This window comes from Littorina saxatilis, linkage group LG1, assembly GCF_037325665.1.
Source record: "Littorina saxatilis isolate snail1 linkage group LG1, US_GU_Lsax_2.0, whole genome shotgun sequence".
Lineage (NCBI taxonomy): Eukaryota > Metazoa > Mollusca > Gastropoda > Littorinimorpha > Littorinidae > Littorina > Littorina saxatilis.
Genome location: NC_090245.1, coordinates 37,377,160 through 37,397,089, shown reverse-complemented (window position 1 = coordinate 37,397,089; position 19,930 = coordinate 37,377,160). Strand labels below are relative to the sequence as shown.

General features: G+C 42.3%; 1 protein-coding gene and 1 pseudogene across 1 annotated transcript in view; one reads left to right on the top strand and one right to left on the bottom strand.

Annotated features, from left to right (window-relative positions):
• LOC138968763 (Golgi apparatus protein 1-like) overlaps positions 1-8,917 on the top strand; it is a 73,843-nt gene extending 64,926 nt beyond the window's left edge. The window contains exon 25 of the mRNA XM_070341411.1: positions 2,291-8,917. Coding sequence (XP_070197512.1) covers positions 2,291-2,314 — 24 coding nt within the window. The 3' untranslated portion in view covers positions 2,315-8,917. The remainder of the gene's footprint in view (positions 1-2,290) is intronic.
• Positions 8,918-12,332: 3,415 nt separating this feature from the next.
• Positions 12,333-19,930, bottom strand: part of LOC138950445 (uncharacterized) — a 107,013-nt pseudogene continuing 99,415 nt past the window's right edge.

Here is a 19,930-nt window from a genome sequence, read left to right as displayed (position 1 = left end):
TGAGGTGTGTGCTCAAGATTGTTTGTGTGTGTGTAAACATGCGTGGGCATGTGTGCATGTGTCTGTGTTTAAATGAGTGTAAATAATGCCAGACAACAGGAGACGCAACTTGTGTGTTAGAAAATGTCAGACACTGTATTTTCTAACGAATTTTTTTATTAATTTTGTTGGTCTGTGGAAGCAAATTGAAGTATGGCAAAAAATCTGCCACAACTTGATTTAACTTGGAATATAACATGACTTCCTGTGAATTTTTCTTTTGTCAACAGATTTATTGAATTGTCTACCTTGATTTTTTTTTATTGAATTGTGCGGCTTACATGGTAATGGTCTTAAAGCCCTACAGGTCGTCAAAATTAGAGATTTTCAAACTTGGCCTATTTATTGAAATTTTATTTAATATGTTGTAAATGAACATAAATGACTGGAGATATTTATATCTGCAGCGCATAATCAATCTGTTTTTATGCACGACTCTACTATATGTTTGTGTCCATATGTGTCTGTGAGTGAACATAGTTTGATTTTGGGGGCTCTTCCTGGAGAATTTGACATGTCAAAAGTTAAACTCTGTCTTCTGTGGAAGAATTTTGTCAGGCTGTATTATTAGAATATGGAATTTTGGAGAGAGCACAGCATTTTTGTGAAAATGAAATAAAACTTGCACTGCTCTCTTGAATGTTGAAATTGTTATCTGCACCTTGAATAATGTTACTGTATAACGACTGGCATTCCACAAGGAATGCTTTTGAGTCTTTAACAAAACTTGTTTGTTGTTTGTGAAGAGGGTTGGTATGCGTGAGTGTCAGTGTGTGTGTGTATGCTGTGAGAGAGAGAGAGAGAGAGAGAGAGAGAGAGAGAGAGAGAGAGAGAGAGAGAGAGAGAGAGAGAGAGAGAGAGAGAGAGAGAGAAGGGGGGGGGGGGGGGGGGGTATGTGTGTGTCTGTGTATTGTATTATGATTTTAAACATCAGTTTAGGAAACAAGTAACAGTGTGTTTCTTCTTTTCAGCCTTGGGCTTGTTACGTTTTATTTTCTTTCTTTCATTTTTTTCAAAGTAACTGCTCCATCTTTAGGAGGTGTGCTGGATTCAGTTGTTGTATAGTTGTACATTTAATGAGTTTTGTGACACTGCTGTATTATATTCAGAGTTTGGAGGAAATGGATGCAAGCTACAAAGTTCTTGCTAGTCGAAAACAGAAGAATGTAGTGTTTTTGAAGAGAGGAAGTCTTTTAATTGCAAAATGGTGCATTTACTTTGATGAAGTATGCTATATGATTTTTTTTTTTAAGTGGGGGGGGGGGGGGGGGGGGGGGTTAAGCAAGAATTCTGATGTTTTGATCTCTTCATTACTTTTGACTCCACTTTCTTGTAGACAAATGAAATGTACTGTTTAAGAGAGGAGCAACAGTGAGAGCATTGTGAAGTTTGCTACGCTGTTGATCACATACTTGATTCATTTTGCTGTTAAGTGATGGAACCCCTCCTTGAATGCAAGATTGAAGCACTGGGGTAAATGTAGTATGCGAGCGAGAACAATTCCACCTGGATTGCTACATGGAAGCGCTAGGGTACCTGTAGTATGCAAGTATGAAAGTTAGCAGAGTATCAATACTTTCTATATCTTATGAAATGTAAAATTCAGTAGCAAGTTGTTGAACAGTTTGATTTGAGAGCCAAAGAAGCATGAAAGTTAGGAGAGTATTAAGACTGTCTAGTCTTATGAAATGTAAAATTCAGCAGCAAGTTGTTGAACGGGTTGAGAGCCAAAGATTTGTGGAATTTACCTTCATGTGTGCGGGGTAAAACATTAGTCTGGAATTGTATCCTGCATCCTCACTGAATCGTGCAATACTGTCACAAGACAAGCCAAAAGAGTATGTCTTGTTTTCACAAATTTTGTTTCTTTCCTCTTGGTTTAGCCAATCTCTTTCTCCTTTTCTTTCTATGAAGGTTAGTAAACAGTGAGTGAAGAAAAGAAACGTTTTTGTGAGAAGTGCAAGCAGACTTTTGTTTTGTTTTGATTCTGGTCGAATGTGTATGATAAAAAGGCAGAATGTTCAGGAGGCTTCTCCCTTGTAAAGAATGCTTGGTAACTGGAAAAAAAAAGTCAAGACAACCATTTTGCTGTGATCAAATATGAATTGATGCAAGTTCATGTTTGTGTTTTACTTGTGTTTTACTTGTGTTAGCGTCTTTCTGCCTTGGTATGTGTGGTAGATTCATTACGTACTTGTCATATCTGGTGTTGAATGTTGAGGTGTTTATGTTCTTCATTCGCCTGTTGCAGCTCCTGCGTCTGGTTCCTGTGTGATCCAGCAAAAGAAGTTTGTTGAACTGTCATTTGTAGATCTCGTACTCTTCTTGTCAACTTCCCATGTCCTCTTTTGTTCTTTCACTGCGACGGAGCTTTAAACTTTTCATTTGTGAAATAGATAATAATGCTTGCTTTCTTGATTGCAGGTGCAGTCAATAATTTCCTGATGCTTTTTTTATTCTGGCAGATTAGATCTATTTGCTTATACATTTGTGCTCAATCACTCCAGCCTTTGTTACTGCACTTCATTAAATGTGCAGAGTTTAAGAAAGATTTGTTTTCCAGAAATGTATCATGCTTCTTTGTTCTGCCTATGTGCTTTGCATGTAGCTGATTGGAACAATCTGTATATTTCTCTACAAGGGATACCTTGTAAGTGTTAACACTCTGTATTAAACAACACTCACATTGGTGGCCGGCAGTCTCTCTTTCTTGTTTAAATAGGTGCATCCACATTACTGGGCAAAGTTAGATGTGAATTTTATATGTACCGTGAGTGATTTCAACACAGCTCCCTTGGACTGCAATAGTATTTGAGTTGTTCTTCAGTACTGGTGACAGAAAGGGGGAAAAGTGGTCAAAATTCAAATCTCTAGTTTTGTTTTTGAAATATAGCTTTTCATAAAGCAGAAATACTGTAGTATCTGATGTACATAAGAAAAAATCACTGGTTCACATGGTTCTTACATAATCTAACTTTTAAAGCTGGTTCTTGTGTGTCTGTGTGTATGTTTGTATGATGACAATAGGACCCGAAACGGCTGCACGGACTGAGACGGGAATTGCAGAGAATGTTCTTTGCCACTCGAGTCGTGTCATAGGGTACTTTTAGAATAGCAAATTTGAAAGGATTCTTCAAAAAACGGCGGAAAACATTATATACCCTGTGAGCTATCGAGGATCCTCCCCGTCTGGGCTGTCGAAACATGGGGAGATTCACTCGAACTCAAAGCACATTTAGCGAAGTTATGTTGCCAAATCATCAAAGATCAACATTTCACTACACGGATCGATGCACACAGTCGAAATAGATGTGACTTTCACACGACCGAAGACTACTTACTAGCAGACTAGCAGACGACAAGATCTAAATTTCTAGATCAGTGAGAGGAATCCGTTGAAGAACAGTTACTCTGCTTATTCGTCTTCAGTTAAGCTTATTTCCCCTGCCATAAGTTTCCTTGCAGATCTGCAGTCGCGTAGTGAAATGAACTAGTGTCATCGGAAGATTCTTCTCAGTCAATGATCAAAGCACAGTACATGTAAGTTCTATGCTGACAAAAGTCACTTTCGGACAACACGACCATTGACTTCATTTATGAGCCCAAAGGTAACACTATCGTCAAGAATGTACGTATTTGACATTAAATGAAACATTCATAGACAGTTTCCAACTCACTAGATCTGCCAAAGAGCCGTCATTCGTGAAAAAAATGATGATTTTAATCAGACAGGTATCAGAAACAAGTCTTGGTCACCTGCGTTATTCCTTCCGACGCGACGTGACGTGACGGCGCCACATTTGTTTGTTTATGGCTGTTTATCGCGAAACAACACAGTTGAAATTTGTGTGTAAAATACCACAAATGTGTGGTGAATCAGTTCGTCATCTGCGTTTCGATGGTAATTCAGTCAGATTGGAGTTACTTTGAATCGAAGGCCAGGGTAACCTGCGTTATTTGTGTGACGGCGTGAACAAATTTGATTGCAATATTTTATACAGAAAGTAAATTTCAATGATTCTGGCTCAGACTTGTAGATCTGTTATGCAGTGTTTTGGTAGTGTATCTGCTTTTCTGCTATGAAGCTCATTTGGAGTGATACGCTGATCGAAGTGGGGTACCCTAAGTGGGACATCAGCCGTATGCAGATTACGCCTCAGAACACTCTCGCATTTCACAAAGACAACAATAATTTGCAACATTTCAAGAACTGCATCAGTTTTATTAGATACTATTTCAACAAAAACAGCACAAACACGACTATTATCAACAACACAGAACGGGAGGTAAGTCTTCAAAGACGCACCAAGTGTGCGTTCCCATTTTTGGACGCCATTTTTGCTGGCATTTTCACAGTAAATCTTAATATTTCCATATCTATTGAATGATTTTGGTATTTTCTTTGATTGTGCTGATTCTCCTATCTCTCTGGCATGTACTGGGTGCTTTGTGACCAGTTTCTCCCCTAGACTGTATTGAAAAATGCGTCCGTGTGAGCTGACCCCCACTTGTGACCAGTAGCAAAGAACAACTCATTTATTTTAGCACCAGCCATGCGCAGCAGTTATGGGTGCTCTAAGTATTCCTTGCATAAATTACTTTTTAATTTCTGTTGAGAGGTATTTTCAGGGCTTCTTTGTTCCAAACGAGAGACCTAACAGGGTGGCGTGACCTTTACTGGCGTGGACATATTTTTCCTCCTCCAATCAAAATTGTTGAGTGTTTTTACACTTTTGTACTTACTATCACTAAAAAACAAGCATCCAAAAACGGCATAAATTTTCATTATTTAATCAGTGTGTCATAGCAAATATCTCCTGATGGACTTACAGGCGTGTGATTTTTGTGTGATATGTCCACTGTTTCTTGCTTTATCAGTCTCGTTTCTCACCCGCAAGATTTGACCAGTGAGGCGAAGAAGTAGTGTTAGAATCATGCGGACATAACTCTTGCTGTGAGGAATGCTAGGGTTTGGTGAGAGTAGAAGAGCAGGCCAGTGCAGGTGCTCGCTACGTGAGAAAAAGGGCTGCTGCACAGCTGCCAATCTGATTGGCTGTTTACCAACAAGTGCAGACTACTCTTTTGGTATTAACCAATTGTGTTTAATTCTTGCCTAGCTAGTGACAAAATCATTTCGTATGTCTTGCAAAGCGAGAGGCTAGCAGCAAGCAAGACTTGCCCCACAAAGTGGGCGACTGTATAGTATCGTTTCCAGCGACTTTTATACAAGGGTCAAGTTTCATGTTGAGAGATGTTTTTGTATTCGGGTTAATGCAGGGCAAAATGACAGTGTGCTTATAGCAGCGTTTTATTCTCTCTTTAACTTGAAGACTGGTGGTGTGTCTTCATAAAATCTTTGCTTTTTGTTTTATTTTTTCATTATTTTTTTATTATTATTGATTTGATTTTTGTGTGTGTGTGTGTGCAATTGCACAGAAGTATTTATGGCTTTGTATATATTTTTGTGAAACACATCCTCTTTGTTGTTGGTATAATATACACGGTAGTATGTTATCGTTTTAACCAAGATTATTAGTTTTCAGTTCATCTTCTCCTTGCACACAGGCAGTTGCCAATCACAGTATGTTTTGTTTGCTTGTGTTGAAACTTTCACAGTCAAGCGGATTTTTTTTGTAAACTAGCACTGAAACCCACGTTTGTTTCTTTTCTGTACTGGATTCACTGGAGCTTTGGTTTGCGTGAGAATTAAAATATGGAAGGATATAAAATGGCATCCTGGCAGGTAACATGGCAACAATACTGATCCACACTTCAGGGTGTTTTTTGAAAAACATGCCTACAAGTTTGCATTCATATGACGATATGTTGTGTTTGGTGTTATTGACTAAATCAGATTTTTGGTTCTGTCACCCTTTAACCTCCGGATAAGAGGTAGAATAGCAGGGTGAAAGGAATATTGTAGCCAGGAGTCTTTTCAGAAGAATGTTATCAAGGCCATTTTTGAAGTTATTTATCAATTTATGGACTTGGTAAAAGTCAAATAAACTGCAATTTGTTTAAAACAAAAAGTCACACTGATTATGATAATTTTCTAGTACATCATCTGTAACTGTAAGAGAATAACACAAACAAAGAAACAAACGAAAAGCAAAAGATACATATAAGTAACTGATGGCAAGCATTCAAAGAGAAAACCCTTTTAAGCTGATAATAAAAGAAAGGCACAGTGAAAGATTTTTTGCATGGGACTCGGATCGACTGAAAACATGATTTTCATTGTTTAAAAATAGCTTTGGTGGTTTATTTTTCTGCTCGCAGTGTCTGCATTTGCAAATATTAACTTTGAAGATCTATTCAATTGAATTGGGTTATACTTTTTACCCCATCTTCCATAAATGTATAAGATGTTACTAAAACAGTCAGTAGATTTGTGTAAACACATTTGACTTGCCATATCTGTGTAATTTTTGTTTGTTTTTACCCCCTTTATTTTTGTGGTAATGATTCTGTTGTCAATGCTGTGTTTGTTGTTTATAAGTCTCTTCCCCCCGCGGGTTAGGGGGAAGAATTTATCCGATGCTCCCCAGCATGTTGTAAGAGGCGACCAACGGATTCTGATTCTACTTTTACCCTTGTTAAGTGTTTCTTGTCTAGAATATAGTCATTTTTGAGTCACTTGAGAAAATGTGACTCTATGTAATCGGTCAGTGTTAGTCTGTCCGGCCGGCCGTCCGGCCGGCCGTCCGTCCGGCCGGCCGTCCGTAGACACCACCTTAACGTTGGACTTTTCTCGGAAACTATCAAAGCGATCGGGCTCATATTTTGTTTAGTCGTGACCTCCAATGACCTCTACACTTTAACGATGGTTTCGTTGACCTTTGACCTTTTTCAAGGTCACAGGTCAGCGTCAAAGGAAAAATTAGACATTTTATATCTTTGACAAAGTTCATCGGATGTGATTGAAACTTTGTAGGATTATTCTTTACATCAAAGTATTTACATCTGTAGCCTTTTACGAACGTTATCAGAAAAACAAGGGAGATAACTAGCCTTTTCTGTTCGGCAACACACAACTTAACGTTGGGCTTTTCTCGGAAACTATAAAAGTGACCGGGCTCAAATTTTATGTGAACGTGACTCCCAGTGACCTCTACACTTTGACGTCTGCTTTGGTGACCTTTGACCTTTTTCAAGGTCACAGGTATGTCTTGAAGGAAAAAAATGGAAATATCATATCTCTGAAACTATTCATCGGATTTGATTCAAACTTTATAGGATTATTCTTTACATCAAATTATTTACATCTGTATTGTGTTGTGAATAGCAATTTCTTCCTGTCCATCTGATGCCTCATATAATATTCAGAACTGCGAAAGTGACTCGATCGAGCGTTTGCTCTTCTTGTTTGTAAAGATTTTAGTCAAGCAGTATGTAAGAAATGTTAAGTCCTTTGTACTGGAAACTTGCATTCTCCCAGTAAGGTAATATATTGTACTACGTTGCAAGCCCCTGGAGCAAATTTTTGATTAGTGCTTTTGTGAACAAGAAACAATTGACAAGTGGCTCTATCTCATCTCCCCCCTTTCCCCGTCGCGATATAACCTTCGTGGTTGAAAACGACGTTAAACACCAAATAAAGAAAGAAAGTTGTTAGTCTCTTGTCAAGCATACATTAGGTTTGCTGTATTGAAACTGAAGGTGTAAGCATGCTGAATCCTGGTAAGGTATGTGACATTAGAAATCTGCTGACCAGCAATGGAAATCTGTCAGGAAGAACTCAAGTACAAAACCACCGTGTTACTGTTCATCCCTGAAAAAAACAATGTTAAAAAAACAATTAAAAAAAATGTGCATTTGCCCCGAATAGCCAATTAGGTTTAAGGAATATGAAAAACCAACAACCAACCAATCACCCCTACACTCCCAATCACCCCTACACTCCCAACTATGCACCCGGCCCCCAGCATTCTTTTTGTCTAAGCAGTCTAACATGGGAGACACCATCATTATATGCACTGTGAAAAGCAGTTCCCTTGTCTTTTTTCCCCTTATGTTTTTTTTGTTTGTTGTTGCTTGTGAACTGAATAACTTTAATGACTTCCCCACTTTTAGTGGGGCCCGGTAGCTCAGTTGGTAGAGCACTGGACTTGTGATCGAAAGGTCGCAGGTTCGAATTCGGGCCGGGACGGACACGGGTCAACTTTATGTGCAGACCCAGAGACGGAAGCCATGTCCCACCCCCGTGTCATCACAATGGCACGTAAAAGACCTTGGTCATTCTGCCATAAGTGCAGGTGGCTGAATACACCTAAACACGCAGACACCTGGGTAGCGCGACTCCGTTGCTGCTAGCTTTCCACTGGGAGGAAGCGACCCGAATTTCCCAGCGATGGGACAATAAAGTAATGAAAATGAAATGAAAATGAAAAAAGTATTTCCCATGGTATTAAGCGCTTCTGAGAGTTCTTTACATGTCTTCATGTTCCAAAATTATCTCTTTGAAGCATGTGTTCTAATGTTGGTGGGTTTCATGAAGCTATTGTCAGGCGCATTTTTGGTCCGTGTATCTCATATGTGCCGCTTTGAAACTGATTAGAACCACAGCAGTTCAGATTGTGTGCGTTTCTTGTAGGCTGAATTCTGCTTGTCTTGTATCGGAACAAAGAAAAGAGTGTAACTTACTGTTATACGGAGTCTGCATGGTTGCCCCAGTAGAACAAAAATGACCAGGTCAAGAACAAGATTATTTGTATATTGGATCAAATGTGTGTGAATGTAATTTTGTTGTATTTGTAAAATTTTTAATTCATTTATTCATCACCTAATTTTTCTTACTTTAACTTTTGTGTGACTGGGACCTTGTGCTTCTTTTGAAATTACCTGGAAATGTGAAATAAATGCTCATTTCAATATGTAATACTGATGTCTTAGAATTCTGCGTTTGATTTTGAGAAGTGCGCTCTCTCTCTCTCTCTCTCTCTCTCTCTCTCTCTCTCTCTCTCTCTCTCTCTCTCTCTCTCTCAAAAAAAAGGCTTTTATCGCCAAGTTCACGTTTTATTGACACCTTATGCCAATATGAAAATGTCAGCTTTCTTTTCTATGGCTTTACAGGACTTGATGCCCACGAAAGTCCATAAACATTCTCTTGTACACTAAACAGTGTACATCAATGTGTGTGTGAAGGCAGATATTCGCTCTGCCTCTCTCGGAACAACTGCAGTTGGACACAGACCAACCAATGCAATGCATCTATATATATATACGACTAGTGTCTGTGTGTCTGTCTGTCTGTGCGCGATGCACGGCCAAAGTTCTCGATGGATCTGCTTCAAATTTGGTGGGCTTATTCAGAGAGACCCCGGACACAACCTCATCGATGAGATATTTCAACACGTGCTCTCAGCGCGCAGCGCTTCCCGCAGTGGGGCACTGCGGTTATGAAATTAAAGGCCCCTCCTGTTTTTGGAACCGCAGGAGCTTTCTAGTTTGCTGTTAGGTAGATTTTTGGTTCCTCTTTCCTGTCATGCTCTCTTTTTCTTCATGAATTCTTTTCTTTTTTCTGCCTTCTTGCTCATTCACCTGTATTTTTTCCAAAAATCTCTTCTCTTGCCGCTTGTCTCGCGATTCATGTATAGTTTAATCTGTTAGTGTTCTGATGTAAGTCCAGCAGTAGATAGGTTAAGCCTATTTTAACATACTGGAAACTGGTAATCTTCCAGTAGGTATTAATTTAGTTTTACTAAAGCCTGCTGGGACACAAGTAATGGGTTAGTGCATTTGTAAACAGGAATCGCTTGACAAGTGGCCCCCTTCATCCCCCCCTTCCTCGTCCTGATATGGCTCTGTGTAGTCGGCTGGACGTTAAGCAACAAATAAATAAACAAACAAACAAAGCGCGCAGCGCTGAACCGATTTTGGTTCCACCTGAGCTACCCGGGCCCCCATACCGACACACCAAAGCCGCTAGACCACATCACAACGCCAAAGTTCTCGGTGGATCTTTTTCAAATTTGGACACCGTATTCAGTTACACCCCGGACACAACCTCATCGACTGAACCGATTTTGGTTTTTCTGTTCATTTCACCATTCCCAGTAACTCTTCCTTATCTTCTCCAGTGTTTTGCGTTTATCTCCCTTCCTTCGTGTGGCTTCAATCCATATTCCCGTTACTACGTTACTATTTTTAGAATGTCACTGCGCTGTCCAGAACGCTTCCCTTGCACCCGGAAGTTGTTCTTACTGTCAAAGTGAAAAGGTCGAATCAATTTATAGCCACGCGAAAAATACACTGTGACCTATCTCTATATATTTATAGATATAGATATACATATATATATACGGCTTCTCTGTGTGTGTTTGTGTGTGTGTGTGGGCAACACCTGTGGATTGTAGAGTTCTGTTTGTGATGTGGTCTGGCGGCATTGGTGTGTGTCCAGATATATATATGTTCAGGCCTTCCTTCCAGAAGCCATAACAGTTATTCTCAATCCCGTTTGAGTGGACTTCGGCTTCACATATGATTGTGGTGTTTCGGCACTCGGTTACATTTGGCGTCGTCGACAGCGATGGGACTCGACATGAGATATTTCAACACGTGCTCTCAGCGCGCAGCGCTGAACCGATTTGGGTTTTTCTCTTTATCTTCTCCAGTGTTTTCAGCGTTTATCTCCCTTCCTTCGTGTGGCGTCAATCCATATTCCTGTTACTACGTTACTATTTTTAGAATGTCACTGCGCTGTCCAGAACGCTTCCCTTGCACCCGGAAGTTGTTCTTACTGTCAAAGTGAATAGGTCGAATCAATTTATAGCCACGCGAAAAATACACTGTGACCTACAGTCGAACCCACTTAAAACGAACACGCTAGTTACGAATTTTGACTTATAACGTATTAGTTTTAAGTTCCCAACTGAATACCTCTTTCTTCATGCTTAAAAAAAATGCTTAAAACGAATTCTTTGTAACGAATTTATGCTTATAACGAGCACTTTTTGGATTCCCAAGCACGCATACTGTCTGTAATTTACTCACGCTTGTGACGAAATCTTTAAACTCGTCCCGAGATCGACATATCATGGGAATTTGAGAAGTTTGAATACATGTATACATGTGTCAAAGTCTTCCCTTGCGTCGACTGCTTGAACCATTGCTCAACCGATCACTGAATAAAGTTAAACTGATTACACTGTACTCACAAAACAATTTCAAATTTAGAATCAAAGTGATTGATAGCTCAGACACTGAACATGAATGACTGACTGACGTTTATTTCCTTCGTGAATACCAAAAACGAAACATCAATGTTTTGAACGGACGCCATTGCCAAAAAATATAGATGCCAGAGTGGTTTCCCTTGGACAAGGGAAACCACACTCTCAACGTTTGCGTTCGCCGGTTCGCGATAGTTTGAGCGAGTTATGGCGTCAACTAAGGTGACTCGAGTCGAACCGGAGGTCGCAAAAACTCGGTCCGGTACGACTGGAGTGACGTCACCGGTTAACCAACTTTCAACCTTGCTTCCTGCGTAGGGTCTCTCCAGTTCCAAGATGGCTGCCAAGGCGAGGTGAGAAACTTCTGCAAATATTTTTTGACAAAGTTACGGATTGTGAGAAGACATTTGTTGTAAATCACTTAGCCTTTCAAAAATTAAGGATACTGGGTTGGATACTGTCTTGGTTTTAATGCATTTTATTTTAGCAGTGATGTTTATTTTGGGAAGAAATGAGGTCAACAGGAGTTTGGGTGCGATTTCGGCTCAAATGTACTTTAGCGCCCTGAACTTTTACCCGGCTGTTTTGCGCTCGATTTTCACGCTCACTTCTTCATTGACGTTCGAATCGATAGTTCGATGTTTTGGCATTACATTCACATCAACAATAAAACAGTACTGCTTGTTCATCATCGTCGTCCATCAACTCTCCACAACAGTAAATCCGTAACGCGCTTGTCGCCATCTTGTTGCAAGGGACGCGACTGGACACAACCCAACAGCGTTTCCGCGAAGAAAAAAACCAGACATGCGCAGTGACCCTACCGTAGCTCAACCCTGTTCCTCGCGAAAACTCGCTCTTTATCAGTCAGTCAGTGCTATCGATTTGGATTTGAACATCATGTTGCAACAAAAGAAAAAAAAACTAAATTGGCCAAGGTTTGCTACCCGTCGCCAAGGTAAGTGATTCCGGACAAATGATAGGAACACCGCGAATGTGGACAGTGTCAGTGTACGTGTGTGCGTGTGTGTGACCAAAAACGTAACAACTGGATGAAACATCTGTGTGCTCACTCTCACTCAACCTCAACAATCATCACTCAACATGAGACACACATGAACATGTAACTGAATATGTCACTTTATTGTCTAAACGTGAAGCAGCATGAAAGTTGCGAAAGAAACAAATTGAAACACCATAAAATGTACAAGACTTAAAAAAAAAAAAAATAATAAAAAATCAATCAATTTTCTTAATACGAATTTTGGTTAAGACGAACTTTTTTTCCGATCCCCAGTGATTCGTCTTAAGCGAGTTCGACTGTATCTCTATATATTTATAGATATACAAATACATACATATATATATACGGCTTCTCTGTGTGTGTGTTTGTGTGTGTGTGTGGGCAACATCTGTGGATTGTAGAGTTCTGTTTGTGATGTGGTCTGGCGGCATTGGTGTGTGACTGAATAATCAGGCCTTCCTTCCAGAAGCCATAACAGTTATTCTCAATCCCGTTTGAGTGGACTTCGGCTTCAAATATGATTGTGGTGTTTCGGCACTCGGTTACATTTGGCCACGCTGTCTGTCTCTGTCTCGCGATTCACCCCGGCGAAGCCGGGTATTCCTCTAGTAATTAATATACGATAAAAAGATGGAGAATCCCTTGCAAGTAAACTGCAATTGAAAAATAAATTCTTGCAACAACTTTTTTACCCTGACTAAAGCATTCATTACCGTTAAATTTTATTCAAACTTTCTACGCCATTTAACTTGGCTATCTGGCACATTTTTCGGATCAAAGATTTCTTTAATAGGGGTCAGGTGACCGCCGTTCAAAGGGCTCCACCAGACAAAAACGTAAGGTAACGATAGAACTGAAAATCGACGAAAATTCGGAATAGGTACAACTTGGCAACTTTGGTATATACGAAGAGACTTGAAAGTCAAATCAATTTGATATATTCGGGACAGGTTGTTTTGTTTAGCTATCTTGCGTATTTTTTGTGTTATGCCATTCCTTCTGATGCACGTGTCCAACAACCGGACCAATCAACCGACCAACCAACCAACCAACCTAACACACACACACACACACACACACACACACACACACACACACACACAGAGGCACATACAGATACACACAGGCACATACACATACAGAGGTACACACACACACACACACAGGCACACACAGACACACACAGGCATATACACATACAGAGGCACACACACACACACACACACTCATTTGAAACCAGCTCCCAGCAGCAGAACTCGGCTGTTAATGAAATACAGGCGAAGAGAACATTATTTTGTTTTGAGGACAGTGAGGGGTACGGTTTTAGTTGCGAAGAAAGGACACCTTCAGGACCAAACAAATGTGTCCCTACACAGGTGTCCTGTCACGGCAGGTAAAATTAAAGGACAAAGGGAAATGAGGTGTCCTATCGTGGAAGATGTCCTCTCATCGGAGTGGCCTCACATTGCAGGTACCAGTGTATCTGGTTTTCAAGAAGGAAATTAAACTGACCAAATCTATCTGGGTTTACTGGACTCAAATCAAACTGACCAAACGAACAGAACACACAAGGCAATTACAGAACTTGACGTTTGTATTTCTGACGAAAACACAAGTGTGTTTGTTTGTTTATTTTGCTCTTTAGCACTGAAGCAAGTCATTAACAGACGATTGAAATAGTCACACTTGAAAATTTGCTAATACAGAGGGCTGGCAACCTTTGTATGAATACTTCTTCGTTACAGAGAATATTGGAAACATAGTTAGTTAGTTAGTGAGTGAGTGAATGAGTTAGTTAGTTAGTCAATACATCTTAGTTTGATACACAATCAGTCATACAAGATTATTCGGAGTATTTAAAACACAGAAGACACTTTCAAAGCATTTTCTTATGGAACGGATACGTTATTCAGTCAATAAACTATTAGCAAAAAGTAGAAAAAAAATGACAACCGACATTTCTCTGCATTTAAAGTGAGAACTATCTTCATGTCAAGAATACAATTTGCCACCAAAGTGTAAGAACGGAGACGTTATATCACAATAAGCGTGACAATGAACAATAAGACAAATATCACACGGTACACATTGGAATGAAACTTCTAATAAATGCAGTCTCTCGATCACATTTGGCACTGGTCATTTTTCGTGGGTTGCAAGATCCTAGTGGTATCTTCTTCTTCTGGGCTGTAAATCCCACGTAGCCTACACTCGTTTTGTGTGTGTCTGCACATCCTGTAGGAATTCATACACCTATTGAGGGGAATCCCAGTGGTATAAACAGTCACATCTCAATCCACTAAACGCAGCATACTCCAATTGTAAGCTCCATTGTCTCCAAGATTGGAGTGAGGCACATCCAAAATATCACACACTTGTCTGGTGAACGATGCACGTCTCTCCGACGCAGTACATTCCAGTCCTGTTACCGTAGTATATCATACCCTGCAGTTCAATGTCCAAGTGAGGTACACAATTAAATCACACACCGCGTTCCAGCTCACTCTCACACACGCAGAACATCGTATAGCGAGTCACACGCATACATCACACAATAGTCTCGCGCATGTGGCACATCTCATGGGGCAGCGGAGATCTCATGGGCGGTGCAGGGCTGTTCCTCGGTGTGGATGACGTCGTCGTTGTCCCTGCTGCCGACGCCACATTACCACCACCACTAACACCAGCAGCATTAGAACCAGTAGCAGCAGCAGCAGCAGTACCACCACCATTATTTCTACTACTAGGTTGTTCTGTCATGGCCAGCATGGTGGTGGGCGTCTTGGTCTTCTCGCGGTGGATCTCCACAGCACAAGTGATCTGGTTCTCCGGGGGGATCTTGCACTGAGACCCGGCCGCCGACTCCTGCCTGGAAGCCACGCCGTTGAGCTGGCCGGAGAAGACGGTAGAAGACTCTATGGGCGTCATGGAACTGCCCGAGGCTAGTGTGTGGATCTGCTGCGTGATCTCGCGGAGCTGGTTGACCTGGGTATCGCTCTTGTTGGTGCGGATAGGGGTAGGGGTCGGGGTGGAGGCGGCCGTGTCATCGCCCTCGCCGGGTAGCTGGGGCAGGGACACGGTGCTCACCTTGCGGAGGCGGCTGGTGGACGTGTTGGTGGCGTTGGTGGACACCGCTGAGGAGTCCTGTTGGATAAGGTTAGGTGGTTAGTTATAGTTAGTAAGTTTTTATTTGAATAACGAGGGTTAGTTGGATTGGTGGAGACCGCTGAGGAGTCCTGTTGGGCAGGGCTAGTGGGTTAGCTGGTTGGTTGGTTACAGTTTGTTAGGCTTTCTTTAATTTATCCACGGTAATTTAAATACAGTCTTCATTTAATCGGTAAGGGTGGTTGAATCGGTCGGGCAAATCTTTACTTTCTCAAAGGTTAGTCAGTAAGTTAGTTACAGTGTCCACTTGATCAACAAGAGCGAGTTTTTTTGTGAGTTAATTCAACTGGTCAAATAATGATTTGTGTCTCGTTTGTTAGTTAATAAGCTCGTCAATTTGTCATTGCTATTTCGTCAGTGAGTTGGGAGTGAGTGAGTGAGTGAGTATTTCAGTATTTTCAAGTCTAAGACAAGAAGCAGTTAAAGTTCAGACAGAGCTCTCGGACCGTCCACAAGCACCCATGCATACAACTCAATAACCTCATTTTAGCCAGTTAGTGAGTGAGTGACTTAGTTAGCTACCGTATCGTGAAATCCAGGATCGTACCGCACTGAGAACTAAGGCCGTAACATAACATGTAATTTAACACCCTCAGGAAATCCAGGATCGTACCGCAGTCAGAAATAAGGCCGTAACATAACATGTACTTCAACACCCTCAGGAAATCCAGGATCGCACCGCACTCAGAACTAAGGCCGTAACATAACATGTAATTTAACACCCTCAGGAAATCCAGGATCGTACCGCAGTCAGAAATAAGGCCGTAACATAACATGTACTTCAACACCCTCAAGAAATCCAGGATCGTACCGCACTCAGAACTAAGGCCGTAACATAACATGTAGTTCAACACCCTCAGGAAATCCAGGATCGTACTGCACTCAGAAATAAGGCCGTAACATAATATGTAGTTCAACACCCTCAGGAAATCCAGGATCGTACTGCACTCAGAAATAAGGCCGTAACATAACATGTAATTCAACACCCTCAGAAAATCCTGGATCGTACCACACTCAGAACTAAGGCCGTAAAATAACATGTAATTCAACACTCTCAGGAAATCCAGGATCGTACCGCACTCAGAACTAAGGCCGTAACATAACATGTAATTCAACACCCTCAGGAAATCCTGGATCGTACCACACTCAGAATTAAGGCCGTAAAATAACATGTAATTCAACACCCTCAGGAAATCCAGGATCGTACCGCACTCAGACCTAAGGCCGTAACATAACATGTAATTCAACACCCTCAGGAACAGCAACAGACTCAGCCTCACCTGAGCGCTGACTCCACCCAGACCCACAGTGACCAAGTTGCCCAGCTGCTGTCCTGACAACCCGGACGATCGGCCGTCGGCGTTCTCGGCTGCAACGGTCCCCGGATTCCCGCCGCCAGCTTTCTGATCTCTGGCTTGTTGCGCTGCTGCTGCTGCGGTGAGATCGCCCGGGTTGAAGGATTCCTTGCTGTCCTGTTGGCTGAGCGACTTGTCTGTACTCTGGCTGGCTGACCGCTTCATGCTAGGGAGACCTGTTGAACGTGCAACAATTTGTGTCAGAGGCTGGAGGTGGATGGTGAGGGAGGGCGGATGAGGGTGTGTGTGTGTGTGTGTGTGTGTGTGTGTGTGTGTGTGTGTGTATGTGTGTGTGTGTGTGTGTGTGTGATTAAAAAGTGTGTGATTGTATTTGTGTGTAAGTGTGTGTGTGTGTGTGTGTGTGTGTGTGTGTGTGTGTGTGTGTGTGTGTGTGTGTGTGAGTGTGTCAGTGTGTTTTGTCTGTTGTCTGTTGGGTATGTGCGTGTGTGTGTGTGTATGTAAGAGAGAGAGAGAGAGAGAGAGACAGAGACAGAGACAGAGACAGAGAGAGACAGAGAGAGGGGGAGGTAGCAGAGGGAGAGGCAAATATAGACAAAGACATGTCTGTGCTCCGGATGGCTGATCGCTTCACGCTTGGTAGACTTAATTGTTGCACCTGCAGAGAGGCTTTGGAGAGGGAAAAATGGGTATTAGGGAAGGTAAGAGAGAGAGAGAGAGAGAGAGAGAGAGAGAGAGAGAGAGAGAGAGAGAGTACTCATGCTGGATTACTCTCTTCGTCTCTCTGGCTGTATGTGTCTGTTTCTCCCTCTTGCCCCCCCCCCCCCCCCCCTCCGTCCCCATTCTATCTCCTCTTCCCTCTCTTTCTCCCGTCATTCTCTCTCCCTCCCTCCCTCCCTCCCTATACTCCGCCCCCCTCTCATCATCTATCTCTCCTCCCTCTCTCTCGCTCTCTCACCTGAGTCCTGACTCTCCAGACTTGCGTGAGTCAGTTCTCCGTCGTCCGTGGCCCCACTAGTCTCCTCCTCTTTTCCTCCCGACCTCTTTCGCTCTTTCTCTCCGCTCCTCTTTCTCCTACCTTCATCCTCCTCAATTCTCTTTCTCGCTTTTTCTTCACCGCTCTCTCTCTCTTCGCTGTTTTTTTGGTGCTCAACTGACTCACCACTGCTTTTTTTCCCGTTCTCTTTTGCATGTTTGTCTTGGGAGTCACTGACGTCAGTTTTCCGACGTCCCTGTTGGGAGTCTTTGCTCGTTTTTCTGCTGGCCTCTGTTGTGTTTTCGCTCGTTTTTCTGCTTCCCTCTGTCTCTCCGCTTGTTTTTCGCCCCCCGTCTGTTAATTCTTCGCTGCTTTTTCTCTCTCCTTGCGTCTCACTGCTCGCTTTTCCTTTTCCTTTCTTGTCTTTGCTGCTCTTCTTTTTCTTTGAGCTTCCCTTTTTGGAAGTGTCGTCACTAACCTTCCTGTGTTTGCTTTCCTTCTTGGACTTTCTTTTGCTTTCGTGCTGCTCGCGTTCATCTCTGCCGATGACATCCTGTGCCCTCAGCTCGCTCATCACGTTTTCAAAGAACTCCGCCTCGTAGCTGGAGAGACTACTACCTTTGGGGTTTTCGGAGATAAGGATAGGGCCGTCCGCGAACAAGGCGTCGTCGTCGTCGTCGTCGTCAGCGTTGAGGAGGTCGTCCACGTCATCGACGTCGTTATCGTTGATGTCGGGTTGAGGAAGGCTCTGCTCGATCCTCTCCACCACCAGAAGCTCATCGTCGTCGTCGCTGTCGTCTTCGTTGTTATCGCACGACTGTGTCCTGATGCTTGGTTTGATCTGCAGGGAGAGACGAAATAGTAAGAATGAAGTTAGACAAGGGCTTGGTGGAGGCTGGTTCTTCTTGCGTTCTCTGTCAAGAGAAACGACGGGAGGCTGCACAACGGGTAAGATATGGGCTAGGAGTTGAGGATCATACTCTGAGAGCTATTGACAGGGACAAACACGGATAAGAAGTAGAGTCCTTCTTGTACTTAACCCTATAAAGGTGTGTCAAGCCTGATGTTTATTCGGCGAAGTCGACTTCGTGAAGTCTACTATACGAAGCTCGCCGCACGAAGGTTTGGAACTGAATTTTCGGTAATAAGACTTTGCGAGGTCTTGGCGAAGTCAATTCTGGCTCAAGGACAGCCATAAAGAGCTTTTTCCTGTGTGGTATCAAAACAATGATAACCCATCAATGCATGGTGCTGACTGAAGATGATACATAATTACCGATGATATTTTTCAAGCATAACGGCTCTATGCACCCCACGCAGAAAACAGTAGCTCTGCTCATTGCCTGACGGGCGCTGTGGCGGGGTGGTAAGACGTCGGCCTCTTAATCGGAAGGGTCGAGGGTTCGACTCCCGGCAGCGGCCGCCTGGTGGGTTAAGTGTGGAGATTTTTCCGATCTCTCAGGTCAACTTATGTGCAGACCTGCTAGTGGCTTATCCCCCTTCGTGTGTACACGCAAGCACAAGACCAAGTGCGCACGGAAAAGATCCTGTAATCCATGTCAGAGTTCGGTGGGTTATAGAAACACGAAAATACCCAGCATGCTTCTTCCGAAAGCGGCGTATGGCTGCCTAAATGGCGGGGTAAAAACGGTCATAAAGGTAAAATTCCACTCGTGCAAAAACACGAGTGTACGTGGGAGTTTCAGCCCACGAACGCAGAAGAAGAAGAAGAAGCCTGATAAATTACAGTATATATTGATGGGAAGGGCGGCGACCTTTGGCTATTGGAAGTACGGTTTATTGTTTTGCCTACCGTCAATTATTTTTTTTAATGATTTAATGACCTTGCCCATGGACCTTTCCCAGAAGTTCAAAAGTTCCGCCACGGGTAATGCCTTTCATTTCCAATTTGTTGTTGTTGCGTGTTTCAATTACCTCCCATTTCCCTTCTATGGTCAAGTAATGAAAAAATAAAAAAGAAGAAGATCTTACCGCACTGACATTTTCATCGCTCAAGAGGTCGTATGCAGAAGCGGACATAGGTATTTCTCAAACTTCCAACAAACTTTCTCACATTCTCACTGTACTCAGCTGAAGTCAAAGGCCATGTTGCTCTTAGAGTGGTCGAATGCAGAAACCTACCTAGATCTTCCTCAAACTTCCAACACACTTTCCCAACACCTCTCATTCATACATGTACATGGACACTTTCAGTGTACTGACATTTTCATCGCTGAAGTCG